The sequence below is a fragment of the Colletotrichum gloeosporioides genome (genome assembly GCF_011800055.1).
Source record: "Colletotrichum gloeosporioides strain Lc1 chromosome Unknown consensus_7, whole genome shotgun sequence".
In the NCBI taxonomy this organism is placed as follows: Eukaryota; Fungi; Ascomycota; class Sordariomycetes; order Glomerellales; family Glomerellaceae; genus Colletotrichum; species Colletotrichum gloeosporioides.
This window is the reverse complement of record NW_025544652.1, coordinates 367,390-389,991: the sequence shown is the minus strand read 5'-3', so window position 1 is coordinate 389,991 and position 22,602 is coordinate 367,390. Positions and strand designations below refer to the sequence as shown.

Genomic DNA, 22,602 nt, shown 5'->3' with positions numbered 1-22,602 from the left:
TATTAAAAAATAATCTCGAAGGAGCGGATAGGTAAATTTGGTTCTCTCGCTGCTGGTGAGTTAAGGGATCACTAAGGAAGGAATGAAAAGAAAGGAAACAACAAGACTACCGGGCTCAACCACAACGTCGTTTAACAGAGAAGGGAAAAGAGTTTCGTACACGCCAAATGGGTGGGTGAGGCGCCGGCGTAGACATTATTTAGGGCGAACACATCGCCTTCTCTCGTCGCCTCACCCACACAGAGAGAGACACACACACCAAAGTCTTGGAGGGTGGTGGCCATCCCGCCGCGGAGCGGAAACATTCAAGAGCCAAGATGAAACGCTGTCTCAGCAATCTTGTTACAACACGCAGGCCACGCTGCTGCATCAAGCAAGCATTGACCGCGATCACACTCTCTTGCTCTCGGGAGATGTGCGTCGATGGGCGGGGAAGTGTGTACCTGAAAATTATGCAGGGTCATCCTTATTTGAACGTGAGAGCACGGCCTGTGAGTGTTTTCTGCGATGTCGCAGGGCTGCACCGTCTAGCGTGTTTGCTGTCTTGTTCCTTCCCAGAGTGCGCAGTAAGTTTGATTTCGACTTCTTGTCCGCACATTAGTATTCGGTGTTAATCCGCTCGCAATTGCCAGACGTGATGTAAGCCTCTCCCGACCAACTCTCAGTTGACATGATTGATGATTTCCACTCATTCTGCCTTTTTCTGCAAGAACACTCGACGATTATTTGGTCGAGCTCAAGTCTTTGCCCAAGTTGGGATGTTTGTGCGACGCCGGCACGGTTCCAGAGTCCCTCCGGGGTCTGTGGGTTTGTGATGCGCCTTACATCTTTAATTGCGACTCTGTACTGGCCGTTGCGCCGGGAGCCAATCACGTTCTTCTGGCACGAACTCGATCTTCGCCAGGTTAATTGAGGGTGATTCCATGATATGACATAAGTCACCAGACCGCGGTTCTTCGACCCCCCGAACGACGGTCCAGTTATTCCCCCGGTCTTGGCAATATGTGGTAGCTATAACTCGGGCACTGCCGGTCGTCCAGCTGGGAAAGCCATGGTGGCTGCACTTGGTATCGCTGGCACAACCCCGCCACGACGAGTAGCAGGTTTGCAGAGAAGCATGAAACATCGGCCTTTTGTTTCCGATACTCGGCACCCGGAGTTTGCTGGTGCTCTCACCAATTGGCTTCCGTGAGGTTCAAATCCAAAATGGACGCCATCTGAATTTTGCCACGAGGCTCTTCTTTTAACCGGCTAGAGGAATTGTTCCTAAAGGACGAGTGTAATTCCCACTGGATATCCGGCTGGTTGCGAAGCCACACTGGTTCTTGGACGCGACCCGAGGAGATGGCGGAATGGGCAAGACGAAATGGGCCGTTCAGTGGTGTTTGGCAAAACCAGACGAAAGCGAGGCACGACCGTTTTCCCGCACCCGCGTGAGGGAAGGGTCTCGACCGACTTACATGATTCGCGAGCCTGAATCGCCAAGGCAAGGTTTGCTGACCTCACTAAGGAGCCCAGCACGGCGTTGTGGAAGACCGGACCGGACCAATTCGTCTGGGTGCGTCTTGGCAAGCATTAAGAAATGCCTCGTGGATCTGCAAAAGCCGCAGTGTTCGTCAAGGTTGCGGGCATCTCTCTATCGAACTGGTTCGTAGAATCGTCCATTGTGGCATCACGAACCGTCTCGTTTGTGGGTGCATCCAGTTGGCGGTCTGCCAGTCGAATGATCGACGCTGACAACACCCAGATGGAGACTCGCCGCCCGGAGACTGATGCATCCATGGCCTTACTCCTCCGGACGGCCAAAAGTGCCTTTGAGGGATAAAGACAGATGGCGGAATGCGAGAACCCTGCGAGGTTTTGGTCGAGACCGTTGACAAGGGCAAGGAACATAAATTACCACCGAAAGATCTGTGCCTGGCGCACCTCGAGAGTCCCTCCAAGTATTACCCCCGCCTCTGGACGATTATGTCAGTGGGGTCCAACCGGAGGATCGACAGAGATCAACGTTTGGTTATCGTGCTCGCAGGCCAGGACGCAAGGGTCTTATTATGAAATCAGACGAGGACTGCAGTAGTTGATCGTCAGTACTCCTCAATTTGCCCGCCACAGAAAATACCCATCTCCCCTCCTCGAGATAAGTTCTGAGATTTGTTCTCGGCGAGGTGCGTCTGAACACTCGGATACCGGTCCCAAAGGGTCGAACATCAGAGATAAAGGGCATCTCATCCAGAACAAGGTTCTGAGTTTTGGTGTCAGGTCCGAGAGGCGAGGTTTCATCTGAATCCGTCGGCCATTGTGAGGTCGACGGCACACTTTAAAGTGTGTGTGGCAGTCGGAGAGGGAGGGCCCGGCAAGGTCTTGCGAACGAGGAGGTGACGGTATGCTCGCTTTCGTGACAGGACTCACCTAGAGGGGTCTTGCTTCCAGGAGTGATTAGATTTTACGCCTGCATGGGCAAACAAGGCACATGGCTCTTGCTTCGAAAAGTGACACACGAGGCGCTTTCTCCACAAGCCCTGTGATAGGCTTTCGTGGCTTTTGAAGCGCTCTCCTCGCCACGTTGTCATCGTGGCTGTTACCCCTCCGTGTGGAAGGAAGCTTTAGGAAAGAATCATGCATCCGGACGAGGTCCCACCCGGCCCTCGGAAGTCCGGCCGAGCTGATTCCCACTAGGTCCGTGGCCTCGGGGATCTTTGTATCGGCCCTCTTCGCCTACTCTCCGGATAGGTATCGGGCCCGACGCCGGTAAGCCGCTACCACGACATCAGGCCTATCGTGATCTTCCACACATAATCGACTCCAAAGCTTCAACGGGTCACATCTAAACGGCAGCTCGTGAGATTCAAATGCACATGTGGGCAGGGTAATCATCTCGCCGCATCCTCGAAGCAACCGTCAACCATACGATGGAACTTCATCTTTCGAGGCTGGCAAAAGCTCCAAATCATAGAACAGTCACTAGATAATCCACGTATGTGTTGTTCCGTTCGGGTACTATGTTAATGGCACACGACTCCAAACATCTCATGGTTGCGAGCCAGCCAGCACCACATCGTTCCTATGTATGTTGCCCTTCTTCTGGGTCCGTATGCGCTTTGATCGGTACGAAGGAGCAAGGAACGGGAGTCTCGATGTGTCGGTTCAACAAGGAGACAGCCTATTTTTCCGTGTCTGCGCGGCTATATTGCATTGTCTTCTTAGCTACTTATGCTGACGAGAGTGACGATAACGACGATAGTAATAACGACGATAATAGTGAAGCAGAGTAAGGTATAACCACAGTAAAAGCAGTCCCCCTGCAACAGGAAAAGTAGTCGCCCTAGCACAGGGGAAATAGGCGGGCTCTTATCAAGGACTTAGCTTCGTGATCGTGTAGTTGATTCGGATTCGGGTTTGTCAGTCGCATGCTTGCGCCAACAAGATAGGATTGTGAGGCAAAAAGTTTTGTTTTCATATCGAATTGCTTGATTCCTGGGGCTTGTTTGATATTGTATAGATAGAAGGTCCGATGTCTATGTTGAGGGATCATGTCAGCTTGGAACCACGCAAGCAGCAACTGGGCAGAGCCGCGCGAAGGAGGTTCAACTTGTCTCCTGCCGGCGAACTTTGTTGCCTGTCATCTTGTATCAATACTGAATCCCCTGAACACGATTATGGCCATGCGCCCGCGGTGCTACCGTGATGTGTGCTTCCAAGAAAGAGCAACGGGTCTTTTCGCGCCTGTGTAGTAAAGTGAAGATAGCTTGAGGAGGCTATGAAAGACCTACTATCCAGATACAAGCCAAACGGAGAGAAGCAGCCCAGAGAAGATGCGAATCGGATGACTGGCCCTCCTACCCACTCTCCCCCAGGTATAACTGGAGAACGCATGTCATAAGAGTACTTGATATGGAGTAACAGTACCTCTCATCAAGCAGACTCCAGGCTTCTCTCCAGGTAAATCTTCGAAGAGGGCATGTTTTCCAGAATATTGGACCTCTCACCTGGGGGTTTCTTGACGTATCCCGCGTACTTAACGGATGGACTCTGGACCGGCGCACAGTGGAACGTCATACAGCTCCAATCAACCCCAGTATTTCCTTGGGTGCCTCATATTCTCGATTCTCGTCACAGCTGGTGCTTCTGGACATCTCAATGCTCATGCCAGTGGCGGGAGCTCACAATCAGCTGATGACGAGGCGAATTTCTACACCGACACCATGATGCTATCGCTCTCAGACCTTCGATAGACGTCGTTGAGAAGACACTGATGTCCGTCAAGACACACTACCGTCCCGTAACCGCTGATGTCCTCCGGGTCATCAACTAGGGGTCGTGCCACCGGGAAACGGGGTCGGCGGCCTAAATGACGGAGGGTGACGGAGGGGGATCATCAGAGGGTTCGCCACAGGCCAATCACTGTCTACAAGGGTTCCGGTATCGAGATCTTTACCGTCGGGCCTCGAGTCATCAGGCGGACGCAGAGTGGTGTCGGCGGAGAGTGACTTACTGAGGTGGATGTCGGCGTTTCGGTGTGAGTCTAATGCCATTCTGTCAATACACGGCCCCCAAGGCCCAGACTCTCGTGTGTTGGTTCGAAGCATACATAGCTAGTGGGAACCACCAGATCTCGTCAGATTTGGTGACGGCGAACGAAACAGCCAGCCTGGACCGCAACGCGAATACAAGGGTTGAATCCGTATGAGCTCGTGGGTGCATTGAGGCCACTGACGGTTCGGGTGGAAACGATGTAGGACAGCATCATTCATGACGTTACAGCATCACTTGCCTCCTAATCCCCCTCTTCAGATCTTCAGAAGCTCCCACAACACGGGCCACACCGCAGAGCAAGCGAGAGACCGATGTCATTGTGCTGAGCCATTCGTTCATAGCAGCCGTTGAGAAAAGTGAGCGGCTCCTACCGCGGCCCTACCACCGTTGGTCACAAAAGGAATTGACGACATGGAGGCGAAATGCAATGATTAAAGATTTGCTTTGTTAGTTTCGCTAGGCTGATAATGCCAGGGGTTGGAGCCGGTTGGCTATGCGGTCACCGACGCTCATCGCCCTTTCTTCGGTCTAGATGCGCAACATGGGATGTCTGGGGAAGGAGAGAGTGAGAGCGGCGCCCGTCCCGTATGATGCTTTGCTCTTTGGGGCATGGTGTCACTGTTGAGATGAGGTGAGGCATGTCGTCATCACGTGTGATGCTGGGCGGTCCCCAAGTCTAACCGCAGCAGCTACCACCAGCGCGTCTGCAAAGAATGCGTGAGCCTCTTTTTGGTTCGGGCCAGACGTATGGGTCGGGGGTATGAATCCCTTGGCGCACCCTGATTGCCTGCCTGCCCCCCAACTCGAGGCTGAGGCGAGTTTGCGCATTAGAATGTGGGCTGGAGTGATGCAGGTGGCGGGCAGTTGCTTCATGGAAAGTGCCGTTGAGCGTTTAAGCGAAGAGCTCTGTTCGTCTAGCAGCCGCGATGGAGGGGGAGTGCTAGAGAATGAGAGCGGGAGAGAAAGCTCTGGTCGCACGATGATGATAGCTGTGGCAAGGAATGAGGTAGAAAGGATCTAGACCGTTGTGTAAGAGGAGCCCCCCCCCCAATTCCTCGAAGACGGAGACCCAGACCTAACGTCAGGGTTGGGGAGCCGCATTCCAAAACGTCAAAGCAATGTGTCAATCTGAAGATCCAGAAGAAAGGGTCCTGCCGGATCTCGACGTAGGCGTGTGTGTTTCTCGGTTCGGCCTGGGTCTGGGGCAAAAAAGGCGATATGACTGGGGGAGGAGCGTGTGGTGGTGCTATGAGGTCGTCGCGCGTGTCGTTTCCCTTCCTGTGACGGAATGAGCCAGCGTTTGAGGAAAAGGGGGGGAGTGCGAACTGTAGTGTGACGGAGCATTCTGCCAAAACGCTACTAGGTAGGCGGAACTGAGGGGAGGGGACCAGAAAACGCTGCGTCCGCCGGTATGATTGGTTGAGAGCTGCTGCAGGGGGCTCGGACCGTCGGGGCAGGGGTGTGTGCGTGACATCATCGGGCGCCGCATCAGTGGCGCTGCGTGACTTCAGAGGACACCTGATTGGCAAGACCTGACGACACTCGCGGCGTAGCTCGAGGCAGGGCCGCACATCCAAACGGCGAGTTAGACGTAGAGAATAGCTTCGAGCATGGTGAGTTCCGTCAGCCTTGACGTCTGTGTGCTCGTGTGAGGCTGTCGTCCTCGAGTCTCTGTGACTACGCAACTGCGGTCGGTCTCTACGGCGACACTCCCTCCTGCCACACGATTTCGTCTGCATAGTTCCATCACGTCCCGCCCCCAGCCGTCCGTCGCCCATCCTGACGTTTACGGTCCGGCTACGTACCGGCAATCTTCCGTCAGAGCTGCCTGACTTCTGACAGAGAGTCTTTGCCGCACTCCAAGGGAGGCAGACAATCCGTTACTGAATCGTTCTAGACCGCCCGAACCTTCAGACAACCACCACCACAAGTGAACCACATAAACAATTGGGACACAAGCGCTCATCCCCGCTGTTTCGCTGGCTCGCAATTGCTCAAAATGTGTCTCGTTGCGTCGGATCTCAATTTCATGTGGGTTGATGCCCTCTGGGTTTCTCTCACCTGGGAAAACTTCCGAGAATCTCTCGGTGAGGGTTGAGTTGAATCGGCCGGATGTGATGTAGCACCACCCCCATACACATTTACTCGTCCGCCTCCCGGCTCCGTGATGTTCGACGAAAGAGCGGAGAGTTCCCGACTGTTCCAATTTTCTCCAACCTGCCAGAATCTGCAATGCACCACGGTCCCTTTCTTTTCAATCTGACGTACCTGGCGGTTGGCTCCTGCCCCCAATCGTATCGGAGAGGTCTAGATCCGGTGGACCTTTGCTGTCGAGAGCAGGAGGGTGAGGGGCAACGTCAAGCCGAAACCCTGACGCTGGCCCTGACGTGGGTGCTGAGGCCGTCGTCGGATGAGGGAATTAAACGAGGGAAAAAAAAACCATCCTTTCCTCGGAGGCGGGAACATGGGAAATTGAGGCCCAAGAGCGCCGAAACCCCAATCTTGCAGCCATGGCAAATGCGCAGAATCCCATGCTGGCGGTAACTGGGTGGGTGAGCGCCGCCGCCGCCGCCGCCGCCGCTCCAGGGGCCAAGGGCTCACGATGCGCATTTCGAGTCGGTACGTATCGCTGAGATCTGGAAGGCGTTTCCACAGAACACGGAGATCTTACCAATGAGAGGCCGCCCTGGGGGTTGAGGCAAGACTGGGAATGGCTTCACTTGTCGCGGCCAAAGTGGACGTCCAAGTCGTCTTTAGGGTCTGTGCTTCTGTCCCCTGGGGTGCCTGGCTCAAAAACTGGGATACGTACCCGTCCGTACCTAGCAAGGAAGTGGAGGGTAGACGGACGGCACTGACGGTCAGCAGCAAGACACGGATCCACACTCGCAAACGACCACACCCGGGGTCCGGCCGACGACTGAGGCGCACCGGCCAATGACGTCTGCTCCACCCGCCGATCTTTGACGACAAGTCTTGCTTGGCTACTGCTTCTTGGCCGCACCGTTGCCAACCCTCTCTTGCTGCTGCTGCTGTTGCTTCTCTCGCGCCTTCCTTTCTGTGTGAGGCGGCGCACACTCACCCCAATCTACTCTACACCTGCGCTAGACGAGAAATGGCTACTCTCCGCTGCTTGCTTGCCTCCACTGTCTCATTCCTTGTCATGTCAAACCACTGACTGCCAGTGTCTCTGGTCAAGTGCCAGTAGCGCGTGTCTCTTCTTGTCGTTGACCACCTTGATTCTTCTTTCTTGCTGGCCGCCTGCTTTCTTGCTTGTGACCGCTGGCCCCGTCCGCCGTAGCGTTGCTTGCGGATGCTTCTTTTAGTGCACTTGCATTTGGTTTTTTCTCCCATGGGATTCCCCGTACCATTTGCGCTTCCCCTGGCGAGCGAGGTACAAGCGAGAACCCACACCTCCCGTCGAGGGTGGTGTTGATGGTGGTGGCCTCGGCGGAAGGTTTCAAGCTTTCGATACTTCATTTCTTAATCCGCCATGGGATGGGCAAATCAAGGGTCCAACACATGCGTGCCGGCGGAATCTCGTGAGGGGCACGATACGACGACGACACAAGACACGATAATCCCTATCGCTTGCGTCCTGTCTCTGTTGCCATCTTTCACAGGTGGGTGGGACCTGCCGCCGACGCCCGGTCCATCCCCGTCTGGGAAATCCATCCTGCCTCTCAGGGTCCTATTCAGAGACGTAGAGAAGAGCAGCAAATGAGATTGCCCATCTTCGTTGCCTCAAACTCTCTCGCAGAACGAAAGAAACGCCCTCCACGGGCATGAAGCTCAACAGCTCACCCCCTAAAAGAGAAGAACTGTGGCCAATAATGACATGACTTGTGACTTCAGTCTGGACACAGGATCAGCAGGGTCTTTCCGTTCTTGAACCCGGCAGCGCCTCAACCACACCTTTCTGCGTTCCCGCGCTACGGCACCCTGTGCTGCTGTTTTGTATCACCGTACAGAGGCAGCGCTCACTGCATCATCCAGCCCTGCAGTACCCGTGGCGAGGAGGGGAAGGAATGAAGAGCACTTGCTCGCCTAGCTGGCCCTTCCGCCGTACGGACCACGAAACCCCCGGCTACTAGTTACGCCATATTGTGCAGACCTCAGCCCGGGGGTCACCAGTAACGCTAAGATGCCCATCAATCACCGCCGATCCCTCGCGAATTGGGATAAGGCGGGATATACAGCAGCAGCCTGCGCGGATGGGAGCGCTAGCGACGGAGGATGAGGGGAGAGGGAAAGGAACTGACGGTCGGTCTCATGTCTCCCCAGCGTCTGTCTCTGCGCCTCTGCCTCTCAGACCCCCCCCGCCGCCGTCGCCGCCCCCTGGGCCCCAATATGGGGNGGGGGGGGGGTGTAAGGTGAGGTCAGGGTAGGAGGGGTGCAGCACCTAGGGGGGGTGCCGAAAGGTCCCAGTCCCGCTAGTGACGGACCCTGTGTTTTGCCTGACGGGTTTGCGTTGCTCTGCTTGCTCACCTCACACCAAGCCTGCGCTACCGCACCCACGCAACCCCATCCTGCCCAACTTTTCCCTTCCTTACGTCTGTGTTCACCTCTTCTCCACGACAAGGCTTGCCGCTGCCGTGTGCCTGGCCTGCGCGACCCTTTCGCCCCTCTTATTTTCATTTATAAACCCAGGGCCATTCCTGCCATCTACCGTTTTGCGTCTCCCGTTTCATCAGCATCAGCCTACAATTACCAAACCAAACCCGCACCGTCAAACCAACAACCAATCCTCTATCAATTTCTATCAAAGCTATAAATCAAAGCTCACATACAATCATAATCACAACAACAACACACTCGCACAACACCTTGGTCAATTTCCAATCTGACCACCTCTAATACACCAACACCAACTTATTCAAACGTATCCATGAGCCCTGCCACCATGCCCGCCCGCCAGGACGCCTACTCCGTCTCCATCCCCATCTCTCCTCCTCCCCCGAGCGATCTGTCGACTTACATGCGCTCGATGCACCAACACACCAAGCGCCAGATGGAGGCTGCCAATCGCTCATCGTCGCGGAGATCGGGAGGCCGCACTTCCTACCCCAGCCACTCCCACGGCCACTCCTCCAGTCCCGACTACAGCTCATAATTGGATCTTTTAATTGTATCATGCAATAGTTGATCTTCGAACCTCGACATCGACGCTGCTGCTCGGCCTGGGCTTCCATTTGCCTCCAAGCCGTTGGCCCCAACATTTCAAAGAGCGAATGTAGCGAACTGAGCAATTGGCGCGAGGAGGATAAAACGCACGAATTTGAGGCGTACGATTTGCGACCGGTACAACTGTTACGGTGAACACCACAACGAAGCATTGGAATGGCGCGAAATATTTGTTTTTGATTGTTCATGTTTTCTGATTCACAGCCAAGCCGAGAATTGGTTATGGTTTGCAAGGCGTTGGGGAGAGCACATGGGCAGATCATACACTGCCTATGATTCCACGAATAAATGACACTTTCAATCGTTACCACCACTATTTGCAATCGTACTTGTGATACGCTCAATCGTATATTCTCCAATTTCACTTGCCTACATGGTATCAAATTTTGATGTTGTTGGATGGTACTGTGATATATGCTGCTTGGTTGCCCAGTTTACATTAACGACGTCGTTGGTAGTGTTATTCATTTTAGTTGTCTTACAATGTTCCATCTTAGTCGTCACCGTTTCACTACCTCGTCTCTGACAATTAGCACCGAAAATTCCAGATAGGAAAATTAGTCATAACCCTAGCCTTGCGACTAGTCGTACGTCTATCTAACCAACTTCACAACAGACTACTTAACCTAGCCTCGATTTCGAGGCTTTGTACAATCCCCGTCACGATCGGCTCGTCCCCAAACCGCCCCCCCTTGCCCCCATCTCCGCGTCACTCTCCCGAAAGCTCACATGCCTCACACCCCCCAAAAAAACCTTCACACAAACAACCTTACAAGCTCACAAGCTTAAACAAAAATGACTGCGCTACGCCAAGCTGAGCACGCAGCATAAAAAGCAGAACACCTATTACCGTAATGATCCACAGTCCCTCAGGTGATGGACGGGGTGAATTAGAGTTCAACTGAGCACAGATGCATATCCAGTGTCGTCAGGGGAGGATGAGGAGGAGGATTGGGCAGAGCTCCTTGCATAGCATTCATGGAATGTCACCGAAGGCGAAGGGTGCAAGCGAACGAAGGTCGAGAAGTGACGTCTAATTTCTCCAAACTTGACGTGCAGAGTCTATTCAACCCATCCCCCACCGACGAACGGGCCTCGACCGTCCCCTCGGTCCGCACACCATTGCCTAACAATCATTACGCCGGAGTCCAAATGCCATAGGTCGCCTCGTCTGTGCGACACCTCTCTGTTCCGAAACGCCATGCCCCCCCAACTTTAATATTCCCAGATAATCATACACCAACCATCCATGTGTGCGCCGGCCGCGCGATGACGTGCAGAAGCCTCAGCCTCGCCTGCGACATGACGGCAGCCTTCCAAATTTTGCATCAGCCAGACTCTCATTCACACCAGCGAGGGTTTCTTCTTGATGCCCAACGCCGCAGAGTAGTCCTTCTTCTTCTTGACCGTCCTCTTTGCGGGAGGTGGAGGCGGCGGGGGCATCGACGCGGTGTCCTTAGCCATAGTCTCGCTCTTCGCCGTTGACGAAGACGCAGACGAATCCGCCACCGGCTCCTCCACAACATCATCCTCAATAATCTCCTCCCCAAGATCAGCAGCAGCGCGCTCCCTGGCAGCGGCGAATGCTTTTCTGGCAGCCTCGTCGTCCTCCCTCTCCAACCGCGCCTTCTCCTCGTCCTCGGGCCTGACGACATAGTCCGCAAAGTCGACGCCGTCCTTCTCGGAACGCTGGATGCGCGCGTTGCGCTGCCGGATCTCGTCCAACGCGTCGGCCGCGGCCATCTCCCTCCGCGCGTCCTCATTCTTGGCCTCCAGGTCGGCCATCGCGTTGCGCTCCTCCTCGCCCGCGGCCTCGGCCTCCTCGCGCTCGAGTCTGTCTAGGCGCTCCTCAACGGATTCTTGTTCTTCCTCCTTGTTGCGCCACGGCTCCATGTTGCGCACGGCGCCCTTGACCATCATGTAGCCTGCCGACTTGGGGTCGGTACGGAAGACGATCTCTGAGGAGCATCTGGTGCAACGGATCGAAAAGCGGTGTATTTGGATGCCTAGATACCGTTCCTCTTGGTGCGTCTCCTTTCTCGAGTTGAATTTCCTGCCTTTATAAATATATTCGCCGCAGGAGGTGCACTTCATCGAATATGGCGCCATGATTCTGACAGTCTGGCACTTGGGGCCCGTCGACTTGGGCCCACGCTTGCGGGTGATGTCCGCCGGGTTGAAATCCGGGGGATAGTACTTTTGGAGGACTTTTCGCTCGGACATGATGGGCGATGCGTTGTGTTTTGTGGTTGTGGTGGCGCACAGTCGTGGAAGTTGCTGGTGAAGAGGTTGAAGATGTCGCGATAAAGCTGCGTGCACTCACCCAAGCTAACTTCGATGGTTGATGGATGACAAAGGTGGGGCGCGGACGGTACGTGAGCCCCACCTAACAGACGGCCTCTCGGAACTACGGTGCAACAGAAATTCCGAGTTACATTTACGGTTTCGCAACGACAACAGACAGTTTCCGTTTTCTGAGCATTTTCACCGTTTCAGTCATGGACACTGCCGTCCGCGCTGCAAAGGCATCTCGAAATCGAGCAATTCTCTGCCTCACATCACAATCAATTCATAAGTCCGCAATTGCCCACGTCGCTTCATTTGGGCACTCTCTCACCTCGTAGGAGCTACCTCCGGTTTCCAGGGGACCAACCTGAACGCTAGCCAAAGTCAAACCCGCGCTGTCGGCGTCGTCCGGCGACGAGCCTCACCCATCTCCATCTGACCCCCGACTTTCCCTGTCCACACGTGCAGAACCAAGGTCTACCGTCCATCGAACCTGATCACGCGCAGAGAAGCCCGAGCTTCTCAAATTCCCCGACATTCAATGAATTCTTTCTCCAACTCGGGCACCAACGCAACCCCCAACTCAAATGGTCGTCTATACTATGCAGTAGTCGACGGCCGCCGTGGGCTGATGAACAGGGCAGACATGGATATGCCCAGAAGACAAAGGAACTGAGGGGTCGACGTGACACCGTCTGGCCGCTGCAGAATGCGACACTGAATGGGCAGAAAAAGTTGAGGGCACAGGGGGTGAAATTGTTGGATATGGCATCCTTGGCTATCCAGCCTCGACCCGAGGGTGCCCCACTGTCGATCTTGCTCGTTCCAAGGTTCGAGGACGGCTGGGGACCGAAAAGTTGGCAGCGTCGTTGATTCCGTCCCACGAAAACAGGGGTCCAGTGCATGCGCGTCTCAACACCGCTAGAGCAACGCGCAGGACGGCATCGTGAGAAAGCAAGACGATGGTACTCTGTTCCCGAATGGTCCGTGAAAAGGGGTCCTCAGACTAAGCTACGCCTCAACAGCCGGTTGGTCATGAATCACCACCCGTTGCATTGGGACGCTCGTATCACTCGCGAAGACCACAGTCTGCGGGTTCAAAACCGGAATCACCACGCAAGACCTATTGACCTCGTAGAGACCGAGCGACATGGTTCAGCAGCCCTGCCGTTCTCCGGTCGGTGGACGTTTGCATCGTGGGATACAGCAACGATGACCGCTGGGCTCACCGAGCGAGCATCATCCCATCGCGTTTGACCGCTCACCCGCCAAAGAGTGATCGTCGCTGCGCGATTCCAATAATTTCAGTCTCCTGCAGATGGATCCTGCAGCCACACAGTCTGGCGTTGGCCGAACGGTTCGACATCAGATGGGGAATCAAGGAATCCCATTGATCCTCAGCTCGCTCCTGGCTCCTTGTCAAACTTTAAAAGGTATTGCGGGTCTACGGACCAAGTTCTCAGTCAGTCAGCCACGCCATTTCTCCTTTCAAGCGCCCTCTTTCACGCCCACCTCCAGCATTTCGGCCAAGAGGTCCCATTTTGTTGCCGCTTCGTCGCTTGAAGCCCTGGCAACCCCCCTCAAACCCCCACAGATGAATCTCAAGTGCCTCTCGAAATCCGTTTTAATCTCCCGCAAGCTCTCGAGGTAGCCCTTGCCCCCATTGAGGGTGCCCCTTTGAGCCCTATCCCCGAGACCCTCCGTTCCGTCATCGTCACTGTCTTCGGTGTAAACGACCGGTTTTCGCCGGCGAGGGCTCGCTTTCATCGGCGAGGACATGAGCGACAAGCGGGACAGCTCCTGCGCCTCCTCCGCCTCCTCGGCGGCACTGGCGCTTTGCGCGTCTTCTAGCTTCGCAGCCAAATCCATTATGTCCAACGTAGCACCCCGTATGGGATCCAATTTTCTGCCGAGACACGCCGCGTCAACAACCTGCTTCACGAAGGCTGCATGGACTCTGATCATGGCATCGACGTCATACGCATCTCGTAGATTCCGCCGCAGCTGCTCTGTGTAAGGTGCTAATACCAACGTGACCAGGTACGTCTGGATGCAGTTACAGAACCACATGAGCTTTGAGCGGAGAGAATAGTACAGAGCCCTGTTGCCCCAGATCTCCCTGTGGGTTGCTAGTTCGTCTAAGATGCGATTACGTTGCAGCAGACCGGCGGCACGTCGGATCTGCATAAGCAGGATGAATACCGCCTGGTAATGGACTACCGTATCTGGGGTCACCACCAGCTGTACGGGCCAAGGCAATCGATATTGGAGAACAATCTCTGGCAATGCCTTCTGAACCTGGTCGCGAGCAGCGACGACGGACACTTTCTGACCTTCTTGGCGGACGGTGACGACAATACGAGTCGAATCAACGCGAGACATGAAGGCCTCCTGCGCCAGTCCGGTCAGGGAGTATCTATCGTGCCAGTCAGGCCGAAGGGCGTCTAGCCTCGTAAAGATCCCTTTGCAAAATGTGTCTGCGGCAGATCCGTCGGCCATGAGATACAAATACTTCAGGGCCTCGATACCTGCCTCGAGCTTGCAGGAGTCGAACAAAGCCTGTTTCAACGTCTCGGATGTTGCGTGATACTTGCTTTGCATCCAAAGATTGAATGCGGATGTGAAGAGCTCAGGGAATGGCGCAAGTTCCAAACCGGTTGGGCACACAGAGGCGAACGTGAGAGGTGGCTCTACTTCCGCCCACAACGCCCGAACCGACTCGTATTTGCCGAGGTGTTTGAGCACGACAATGCTCTTGCCAGCTCGGAATATCTTGTCAACACTAGGCTGAAGAAAGCTGGGAGCGTGAAGGACACCGTCTGATGTTCTCCTGAGTTTGAACTGTTCTTGCCAGACCTGCCGAAGCGGGACTTGAGTGGATGACTCCGATACAAAGAAGATTTTGTCTCCTGGAATCAGCTGTCCCTCCGCCATCCATAGACGAATCGGCCGCAGGTAAACTTGGAAACAGTTGAAGAATATTTGGCCTAGAAAGTCATATGTCGTGCTGCGACCGGACAATTGGGCGACGCCGATCTCGTCGTAGAGGAGCTCCAGGTAACGGAACGCGCCGCCGTTTGCCGGGTCGTAAAGCTGTCGAACGATTTCAGAGAGAGCTCTCAGGGGTTCAAGGTGAGGCCTGAGCTCTTCAAGAATGGCCGCCATGCTAACAACCGTATCTTCGCGCGGGACTGACAGACGCTGGTGAATATCAGATATTCTTGTGTCGAATGTTCGTAGGCTTGCGAGAACGTTGTCACGGAAGACCTGGAAAAGTGGTGCATTCTGGGCCTTCTTCGCAAACGTCCGTAGCAGTGACATCTGGCGACCCGTTTCGGCGTATGCGTTTATCAATGCTTTGTAGGTATCCCATGTGATATTCGACATCTGGTAGGCAGGATCGGGAGTTCCGTCCTTTTGGAAAAGTGTCGTAGGAAGGCCTTGCAACATAAATAGCACCTCTCTTGTCGTTTGAAACTCGGTGACAGGAACCTTGTGTTGCCGACCAGAGGGCGCCTTTTCAACTTTCTGTCTCCACGCTTGACTTTCTTGCACTTTTTTGAGGGCAGCATCATCCGCGGACGCGATTTCAAAGTCCTCTGGCCTCCTGCCGACTACGACGTCGGCACCAAACAGCGACGTATCATCGGTCTCGCTTGCGGTATCTGATTTGGAGTCGACGTATTCGTCGGCCGATCCGTCGCTGTAGTCGATGGACTTCCATATATCGGGATCATCGTTCCAGCCATCCTCCTTGGCGATGTCCTCCCACCTGAGGGGCGGCTCAGCATCTTCATCTGGTTCCCGTAGAACCTCTAGGTCGATCAATCGTGTTTTCTGTGTCGGTCGATCGGCAAGCTCGAGAAGAAAGTGCAAAATATCTGGTGTCCATTTGGTGCGGTGTTCCTCCAGCGCATTTTTGCTTTCTCTAAACGCATCGGCCAAGCCTTCACGATGGTGGACCCGGAATCGCTCCTCGAGCCCTACAAGCTGGTTTTCGACATCGAATTGGTTGGTTCGCAGGAAATTGTTGTACCTCAATGTGCGCAGCGATGATTCGCGCAAGAGATTGAACTTCTGCCGGCCGATCTGCTTGCCACGGTGTTAGCAGTGGACGGGCCGAGCTGCATTGCATTGCGTACAGCTTCAAGATGGGATGAACAGTCTCACACCTTGTCGGGCGTCGATGTGATGACCTCGACAAGCTCGTCCGTCAGAGCGGTGAGCTTTGCGAGAAAGGCCATGATCTGACTCCGTAGATAGACCGTCGACGGGTGTCGTCGGGGCTCAAATCATGGGAGCGCAAAGAAGCGCAAGCATGAATACAATTTGCTGGTGCAACCGGGGGACGCGTTCAGTGTTGCGTTGCTCGATGCAGGACGCGCCGACAGACGACACTGCAGTTCCACGCCCGGAAGGAGGGGGGCGGGGGTGTTGGGCCTCCTTATCGATGCAGTTACAGGGATTGGATAACAAAAGCCCCCGCCATAGGCCTCATGCTGGACGCTAATTGACAAATTTCATGGGGTGACATCAGCCTCAACCAGCCAGCGACCGGGACAATTGCTGCAGCGCCCCTTTTCGAAATTTACGCGTAAGAAATCTGGCCTAGCCAACACCGATCAACATTTCTCCCTTTAACTCCAACGACGACCCTCAAAACGACGGCACGAGCCGCGACCGAGAATTTCCCACCAAAACGGACGACACGACTCGGCTCTTCCACTAGCCCTCGACAATCGCGCAAACCTTCTGCTGACGACGGTCCACCGACCAAGAGACGCGGCAGACATAGCCTCAAACCCTCTGTCCACGAGTTCGATTGCGACTCTGCATTCCACATTACGCCCAACATGGCGGTCGCGCGGCCAGTTCGAGCTCTGGCTCTAGCCGCCGTGATGCTCTGGTGCTTCTTCCTTTATCAGATCTTTGGTCCCGAGAGGCCGATAACGAAGCCTGTGCGCTACGATAACGGGCGAGACCCCAACCTAGATCGTGAGCTGCCTATGCTGCCCTTGGTTGCTCATTGGCGGCGCTAACCATTGTGACATCAAACAGCTACCGGCGAACCCTCGGGTGTACTGACGTACGCCTCCGACAAGTATGCTCCAGGCATTGCGGACTCTGCGCGCATCAACGCCACCCTGTTGGCGTTGGTCAGGAACGAGGAGCTGGACCAGATGATCGGGTCCATGGTGGACCTCGAGAGGACCTGGAACCACAAGTTCAACTACCCCTGGACCTTCTTCAACGAGGTTCCCTTCACGGATGAGTTCAAGAGGAGGACTCAGGCGGCCACTAAGGCCGAATGCAGATACGGTATGCTATTGCTGTTCGCCATGGTTCAATGCTCGTTCTAACCGGCATTTCGCAGAGCTCATTCCCAAGGAACACTGGGAGATGCCGTCATGGATCAACAAGGATCTCTACGAGGAGTCTGTCAAGATCCTCAAGGAGAACGACATTCAATACGCCGACAAGGTCTCGTACCACTCCATGTGCCGCTGGAACAGTGGCATGTTCTACAGACATCCCGCTCTGCAGCACACCAAGTACTATTGGCGTGTTGAGCCCAAGGTTCACTTCTTCTGCGACGTTGACTACGACGTCTTCCGTTACATGCAAGATAACAACAAGACCTATGGTTTCACCATCAACTTGTACGACGCCCCCAAGTCCATCCCGACGTTGTGGCCCGAGACCGTCAAGTTCCTCGCGCAACACCCCGAGTACATCCACGACAATAACGCTATGGCGTGGCTTACCGACAAGGCTGGTCGTCCCGAAAACAACATCGACGCTAACGGCTACTCAACCTGCCACTTCTGGAGTAACTTTGAGATTGCAGACATCGACTTTTGGCGCAGCCAGGCTTACGAGGATTATTTCAACCACCTGGACCGTGCCGGAGGTTTCTTCTACGAGCGATGGGGAGATGCTCCTGTGCACAGTATTGCCCTGGGTCTCTTCGAGGACAAGTCCAAGATCCACTGGTAAGTGACGCAATGGCATGTATGCGAGCGACCACAACTGACCCGCAACAGGTTCCGCGACATTGGGTACCAGCACATTCCCTTCTTCAACTGCCCCAACTCTCCCAAGTGCAAGGGCTGCGTCACCGGGCGATTCACCGACGGCGAGGCTTGGCTGCACAAGGACGACTGCCGTCCGAACTGGTTCAAGTACGTCGGCATGGACTAATTGGCCCTCGCATGGGCATGCTTCCTGTTCTGTACTTTTTTGGTTGGCAACAATTGGGGATTTGCTAGGGAGCATCTGGGTACTGACGGTGTTGGGCGTCTGCGGAACATCCATACGTGTGTAGAGTACCACGGGGTCAATGACGGACATGACCTTGCATGATTTTGAGACATTTTGCTAGAAATTGGGGCTTCTAAATGAAAAGCCCTGTACAAAGAGCATCTCATTTCCATGATCTATAACTTTATAATGAGCCAAAAACAGTCGCGACGCCAGACGTGCCGCCGACACAGAACTGGTCTCCCCATCCGTCATCTCGCCAGGCCATGCAACTAATGATATTGCTCCTCTCCTTCTCCTTTCCGTCCTTCCCAAGCACTTTCTTCTTGGGTTCATAGCCTTCGGGCCATGGAACCTTGACTGTCGCGACAAGCTTGCCGGTCAACAAATCCCAGGCCCAAATTTTGCCCTCCCCGTTCAATCCTGACGGTCCAGTACCGGCAGTCAATTCGTCTCCAGCAATCACATACTTCTCCTTCCCTCCGAGGATGCTCTGCACACGCAGCTCTTCGTTCTTCCATCCAGCATCCTCGTAAGTCTTCAAGCAGCTACCGCTGTCCCGATCCATCAGCCGGATCTTGCTATCGAGCGAGCCCACCAGCATCGCCTTGCCATCGCGCGTGAGCCTCAAACTCGTGACACTCGCCCCCATAGTATCAGTAATGCACTTCCCCATCCTCACGTCGTAGGTCCTAACCCGCCCGTCAACGCTGCCCGCAACAATCTCTGCGTCTCTGACAACAAGCGCCGTGACGGAATCCTTGGCCTCGTCCATCACCTGCACCGGCTTCGCAGAGTTGGATTTGCAGTCCCAGACCCGCACGCTGGTGTCGAAGCCCGCTGAGATGACAAGCGAGTCCCCGTCCCCGCCGAACGCGACGCAGTTGATGCGCGAGGAGTGGCCGTGGACGTTGCCGCCGAAGCGGCGGAGGGTCGTGGCGGATGCGACGTCCCACAGGAAGACGGCGCGGTCGCCGCCGCAGGACGCGAAGCGCTCGTTGTCCGCCGCAACGGCTAGGTCAAGTACTTCGTAGCCATGTGAGGCGTAGCTCTGGATGATGCGGCCCTCGGGCACGCGAGGAGTGGTTCTAGTGGTGAGGTTGGAGGTGTAGCGGGGGTTGGCGTCCTGGGTTGCTGGGTTGTACAGGCGGATGGTGCGGTCTGCGGAACCGGTGAGGATGTAGGTACCGGGAGACGAAGAGTACGTAACAGCATGGACGGGGCCTTGGTTTCGGGAGTCAGTAACTTGGCGACTTGAAAGATATGAGTGCGAAGGTATTCGCATCTCAAAGTCGTGTCCCGGGTTCGCGACTCACCATTCGAGCCCAGCAAGTGGGCGACAGGTCTGTCAGGAAATGACATCTTTAGCGGTCGGCAATACGCCCATTACGAGGGGGAAATAACTCCTGGCCAGCGATCTTTCATGACTCGAAGAAATGAGAGTCTTTTCGCAGTTCTTTTCTTACGCGCGCCCTTTCATGTAAGTTGTAAGTGGTCATGCTTGTTTGGAGAGGTTGATGAAGTGACCCTCCGGATCCTCGCTTTAGTGCATAAATGCACACGGTGGGATTGACTCCGTGAGACTCTACATCACCCCCACCAAAGTCAAGGCGAGAATTCAATGAACATGAGATGTAAATGAGTGACGTGAGAGATGGAAATACAAGCGTCTGATATCTGTCAAATTTCGTGCAAGAGGAAGCCTGGGTGGGCGAAAAATTTGGCGGGGGCATTGCGCAAGCTCTATAACACAAATTTGTACCCGGTTCTTTAACGATGGCCGGTTGGCCCAATGGCAAGGCGTCTGACTACGATTCCATCGTGCAATCAGGAGATTCTGGGTTCGACCCCCAGGCTGGTCAAATTTTTGCTGTTTTACTTCATCTTCCTCTGTGAATAACAACTGCGTGCGTCTTGATCATTTTTTAACAACGTTTCAGTAAGAATGCCTATGTTTCTTATGCTTGAGCGACTATTTCTCCCCAAGGCGTATTGGGACCCTGATTTACTTATTATCATCGTCGATGTGTCTAACAATATCTTCGTGCCTTACTTACTTACACCTACCGTCGTTCTTGATGAAATCTAACCAAAGTCTCCGGTCCATAATGAGTCAACAGCAAATGAGGTTGCATAAACTTAGGATAATCAGCCGGCATCCTTGTCAGTGGTTCTGTTCTTACTTCCCGCAGAGGAGGAAGTGCATGATTGCCTTGCGCCGCGATGCCTCGGAGTAGATAGCGGAGGTTCTTTGACAACCTTTCCCACGATGGTCAGAATCCGCCAACTTTGACGTGGTTTCAAGATCTTGCAGTGCCTCTGCGAGTCGAGACACGGCAAGCGAGACAGCTTCTGGATTGCCTGTGTACACGAGCCTGAAGCATCCTGGTACTGGTGACATAGACATCTTCAAACAGGTCAGCGGTATTCATCTCACGCAACAGGACAACTCACTTCTCCGGGGCTAAGAAAGACACCAGCCTCATGCAGTAAGTGCCGGCAAAGCTTCATCTCTCGACTACTACGGTCGTCGCCTGCGAAATAGTCGAGCCATTTCGTCAACTTGACAAATATGAAGACCCCACTATCGGCCTCGCCGAACGGAATTCTGTACTTGTTGAGGAGTTTAGCAGTGAAGTCATACTGCTTCCCAAGCCTTTCGCGATAGACGGACAGATACCGGTCGACAGCTTCTTCATTCTGCAGAAAGTGCATGAAAAAAGCGGCTGAAAAGCTCGTCACCCACGTGAACAGCACCAACCGTCTTACAGAACGCCAGAGGAGTTCGTTACGGGTGACGAGAAATCCGAGTCTGAGCCCGCCGCAGCCAAAGTCCTTGCTCGCGCCGTACATGCAGTGGATGTTTTCAGTAAACACCCCGTTTGCGGGGTCCTCCGGGATGCTCAGCACAGATGTGAAGGGTCTAGCAACCCGGTCAGAAGAAGTGAAAGTAGACATGCCGTATATCTCGTCGGATAGCAGGTGCATCTTTCGCTGGCCGCAAAATTTGGCGATTTCGATGAGGGTGGCGCGTGGATATGTCCGTCCGCACGGGTTGCTTGGGTTGCATAAAAGGAGGGCCTTGGGAGTGACGCGGCTCTTCTGGGCAGCAGAGTATGCTTTGCCCAGAGCCTTCATAACTTTTGCAGAGTCCTTGGCCTCGAACTGGTCTTCGATGGTGTCGAGATCGACGTTGATGAGACTGACGCCTGTCCTGGCACAGACATCATGAGGAAACATCATGTAAGTCGGAGTTATGACTATTATTCCCTCCCCTGGGTTACACATGGCAAATGCCATCATGTCGATGAGTGAAGTGACGCCGTTGGTCACTATGATATCATCTGCACGTAGAGCTCGAGCCGCGTGGAAGTGACGGTTCATGAAACTACAGACGGCTTTCGAAAGGCCTGCAGATGTTAGACTTGAAGCTATTTGATGAAGTGCTTCTCACCTTTCGGCCCCATCACGTCTCCGTATTTCATAGCTAAAACCGAGTCAACTCTGTCGCGCACTCAGGCATCTCATAGCATACCTTCATTGAGACTATATGACTTTTCAAAGCTGGTCATTTCCTCCTTCAGAACATCATTCATGAGACTATTGATGGCTCCGGAGAGGTCGATAAGACCGTCAGGACATATCTCGGGGTCGTACTGCGGAAGTTTGCCCGCCTCGTTTTCGAGATCGATAAAAGCCCCGGATTCAAGATTGGCGAGCGCCCGCGTCGACGGCTTGATGGTGTGTTGCTTCGATGCCATTTTCCACGGTCTTCAACTTGTTTTCACGTACAACCGAGAAAGAGATAGAAAACTATCATCAGTAACCTAAGAAGGCAAGGTAGAGCCCCGCATCCCCCGAGTGCGATGCCGGGGCCCCGGCAGATAGTTTAGGCCTGCCTAATCGGGCAGTCCGTTGCGCAGCATCATAGAAGCAACTGCAATTACCACATTTTGGGCATACTTAAATGGTCGCAAAATATAAACTACTGATAGTGGTGTATTTAACACGCAATTGTACGAGTCACCGTCAGGATTTAGACTTATGGGAATGATCCTAGGTGACTATTGACCAGGGCATCGGGGATGCAAGAACATGGCAATGCAGGATAAACTCCAAATCAGCATATCCGCGCGCAGAAATTTAGAGAATCCCATGATGCCCATCAACACCAACTAGCAATGCCGCGCGAGCCGGTCAATGGAACTTTATCAACAACCGAAACATTCCAAAAGCCAAGACGACCCCTGAACCCTTGACCGTCCCGTCACCAGCCCACACGCGGCGAACCCTTCATGATCCAGACGGTACGTGGCGTACATACAAGGGATGTCAACCGTC

At 54.2% G+C, this 22,602-nt stretch overlaps 6 protein-coding genes across 6 annotated transcripts; 2 read left to right on the top strand and 4 right to left on the bottom strand.

Annotated features, from left to right (window-relative positions):
* Nucleotides 1-9,433: 9,433 nt before the first annotated feature.
* Nucleotides 9,434-9,643, top strand: GCG54_00001530 (uncharacterized protein; the record flags this gene model as incomplete). Its single annotated transcript, XM_045401646.1, has 1 exon — nt 9,434-9,643. One exon carries the CDS (start codon nt 9,434-9,436, stop codon nt 9,641-9,643), a length of 210 nt encoding a protein of 69 aa, XP_045270375.1.
* Nucleotides 9,644-11,058: 1,415 nt separating this feature from the next.
* GCG54_00001529 (Coiled-coil domain-containing protein 94) lies at nt 11,059-11,937 on the bottom strand (the record flags this gene model as incomplete). The annotated part of the gene is made up of 1 exon (XM_045401645.1): nt 11,059-11,937. One exon carries the CDS (start codon nt 11,935-11,937, stop codon nt 11,059-11,061), a length of 879 nt encoding a protein of 292 aa, XP_045270374.1.
* Nucleotides 11,938-13,488: 1,551 nt separating this feature from the next.
* GCG54_00001528 (Gamma-tubulin complex component 5) lies at nt 13,489-16,286 on the bottom strand (the record flags this gene model as incomplete). Its single annotated transcript, XM_045401644.1, has 2 exons — nt 13,489-16,089; nt 16,173-16,286. Coding segments are annotated over 2 exons (2,715 nt in total), but the record flags the coding sequence as incomplete, so codon positions are not given.
* Nucleotides 16,287-16,652: 366 nt separating this feature from the next.
* Nucleotides 16,653-18,201, top strand: GCG54_00001527 (putative mannosyltransferase KTR4; the record flags this gene model as incomplete). The annotated part of the gene is made up of 4 exons (XM_045401643.1): nt 16,653-16,995; nt 17,059-17,319; nt 17,375-17,993; nt 18,045-18,201. Coding segments are annotated over 4 exons (1,380 nt in total), but the record flags the coding sequence as incomplete, so codon positions are not given.
* A 244-nt stretch (nt 18,202-18,445) lies between these two features.
* GCG54_00001526 (WD repeat domain-containing protein 83-like) lies at nt 18,446-19,623 on the bottom strand (the record flags this gene model as incomplete). The annotated part of the gene is made up of 2 exons (XM_045401642.1): nt 18,446-19,485; nt 19,578-19,623. 2 exons carry the CDS (start codon nt 19,621-19,623, stop codon nt 18,446-18,448), a joined length of 1,086 nt encoding a protein of 361 aa, XP_045270371.1.
* A 1,071-nt stretch (nt 19,624-20,694) lies between these two features.
* GCG54_00001525 (putative aminotransferase sirI) lies at nt 20,695-22,022 on the bottom strand (the record flags this gene model as incomplete). Its single annotated transcript, XM_045401641.1, has 2 exons — nt 20,695-21,671; nt 21,797-22,022. The coding sequence occupies 2 exons, from the start codon at nt 22,020-22,022 to the stop codon at nt 20,695-20,697; spliced, it is 1,203 nt and encodes a 400-aa protein (XP_045270370.1).
* Nucleotides 22,023-22,602: the final 580 nt, after the last annotated feature.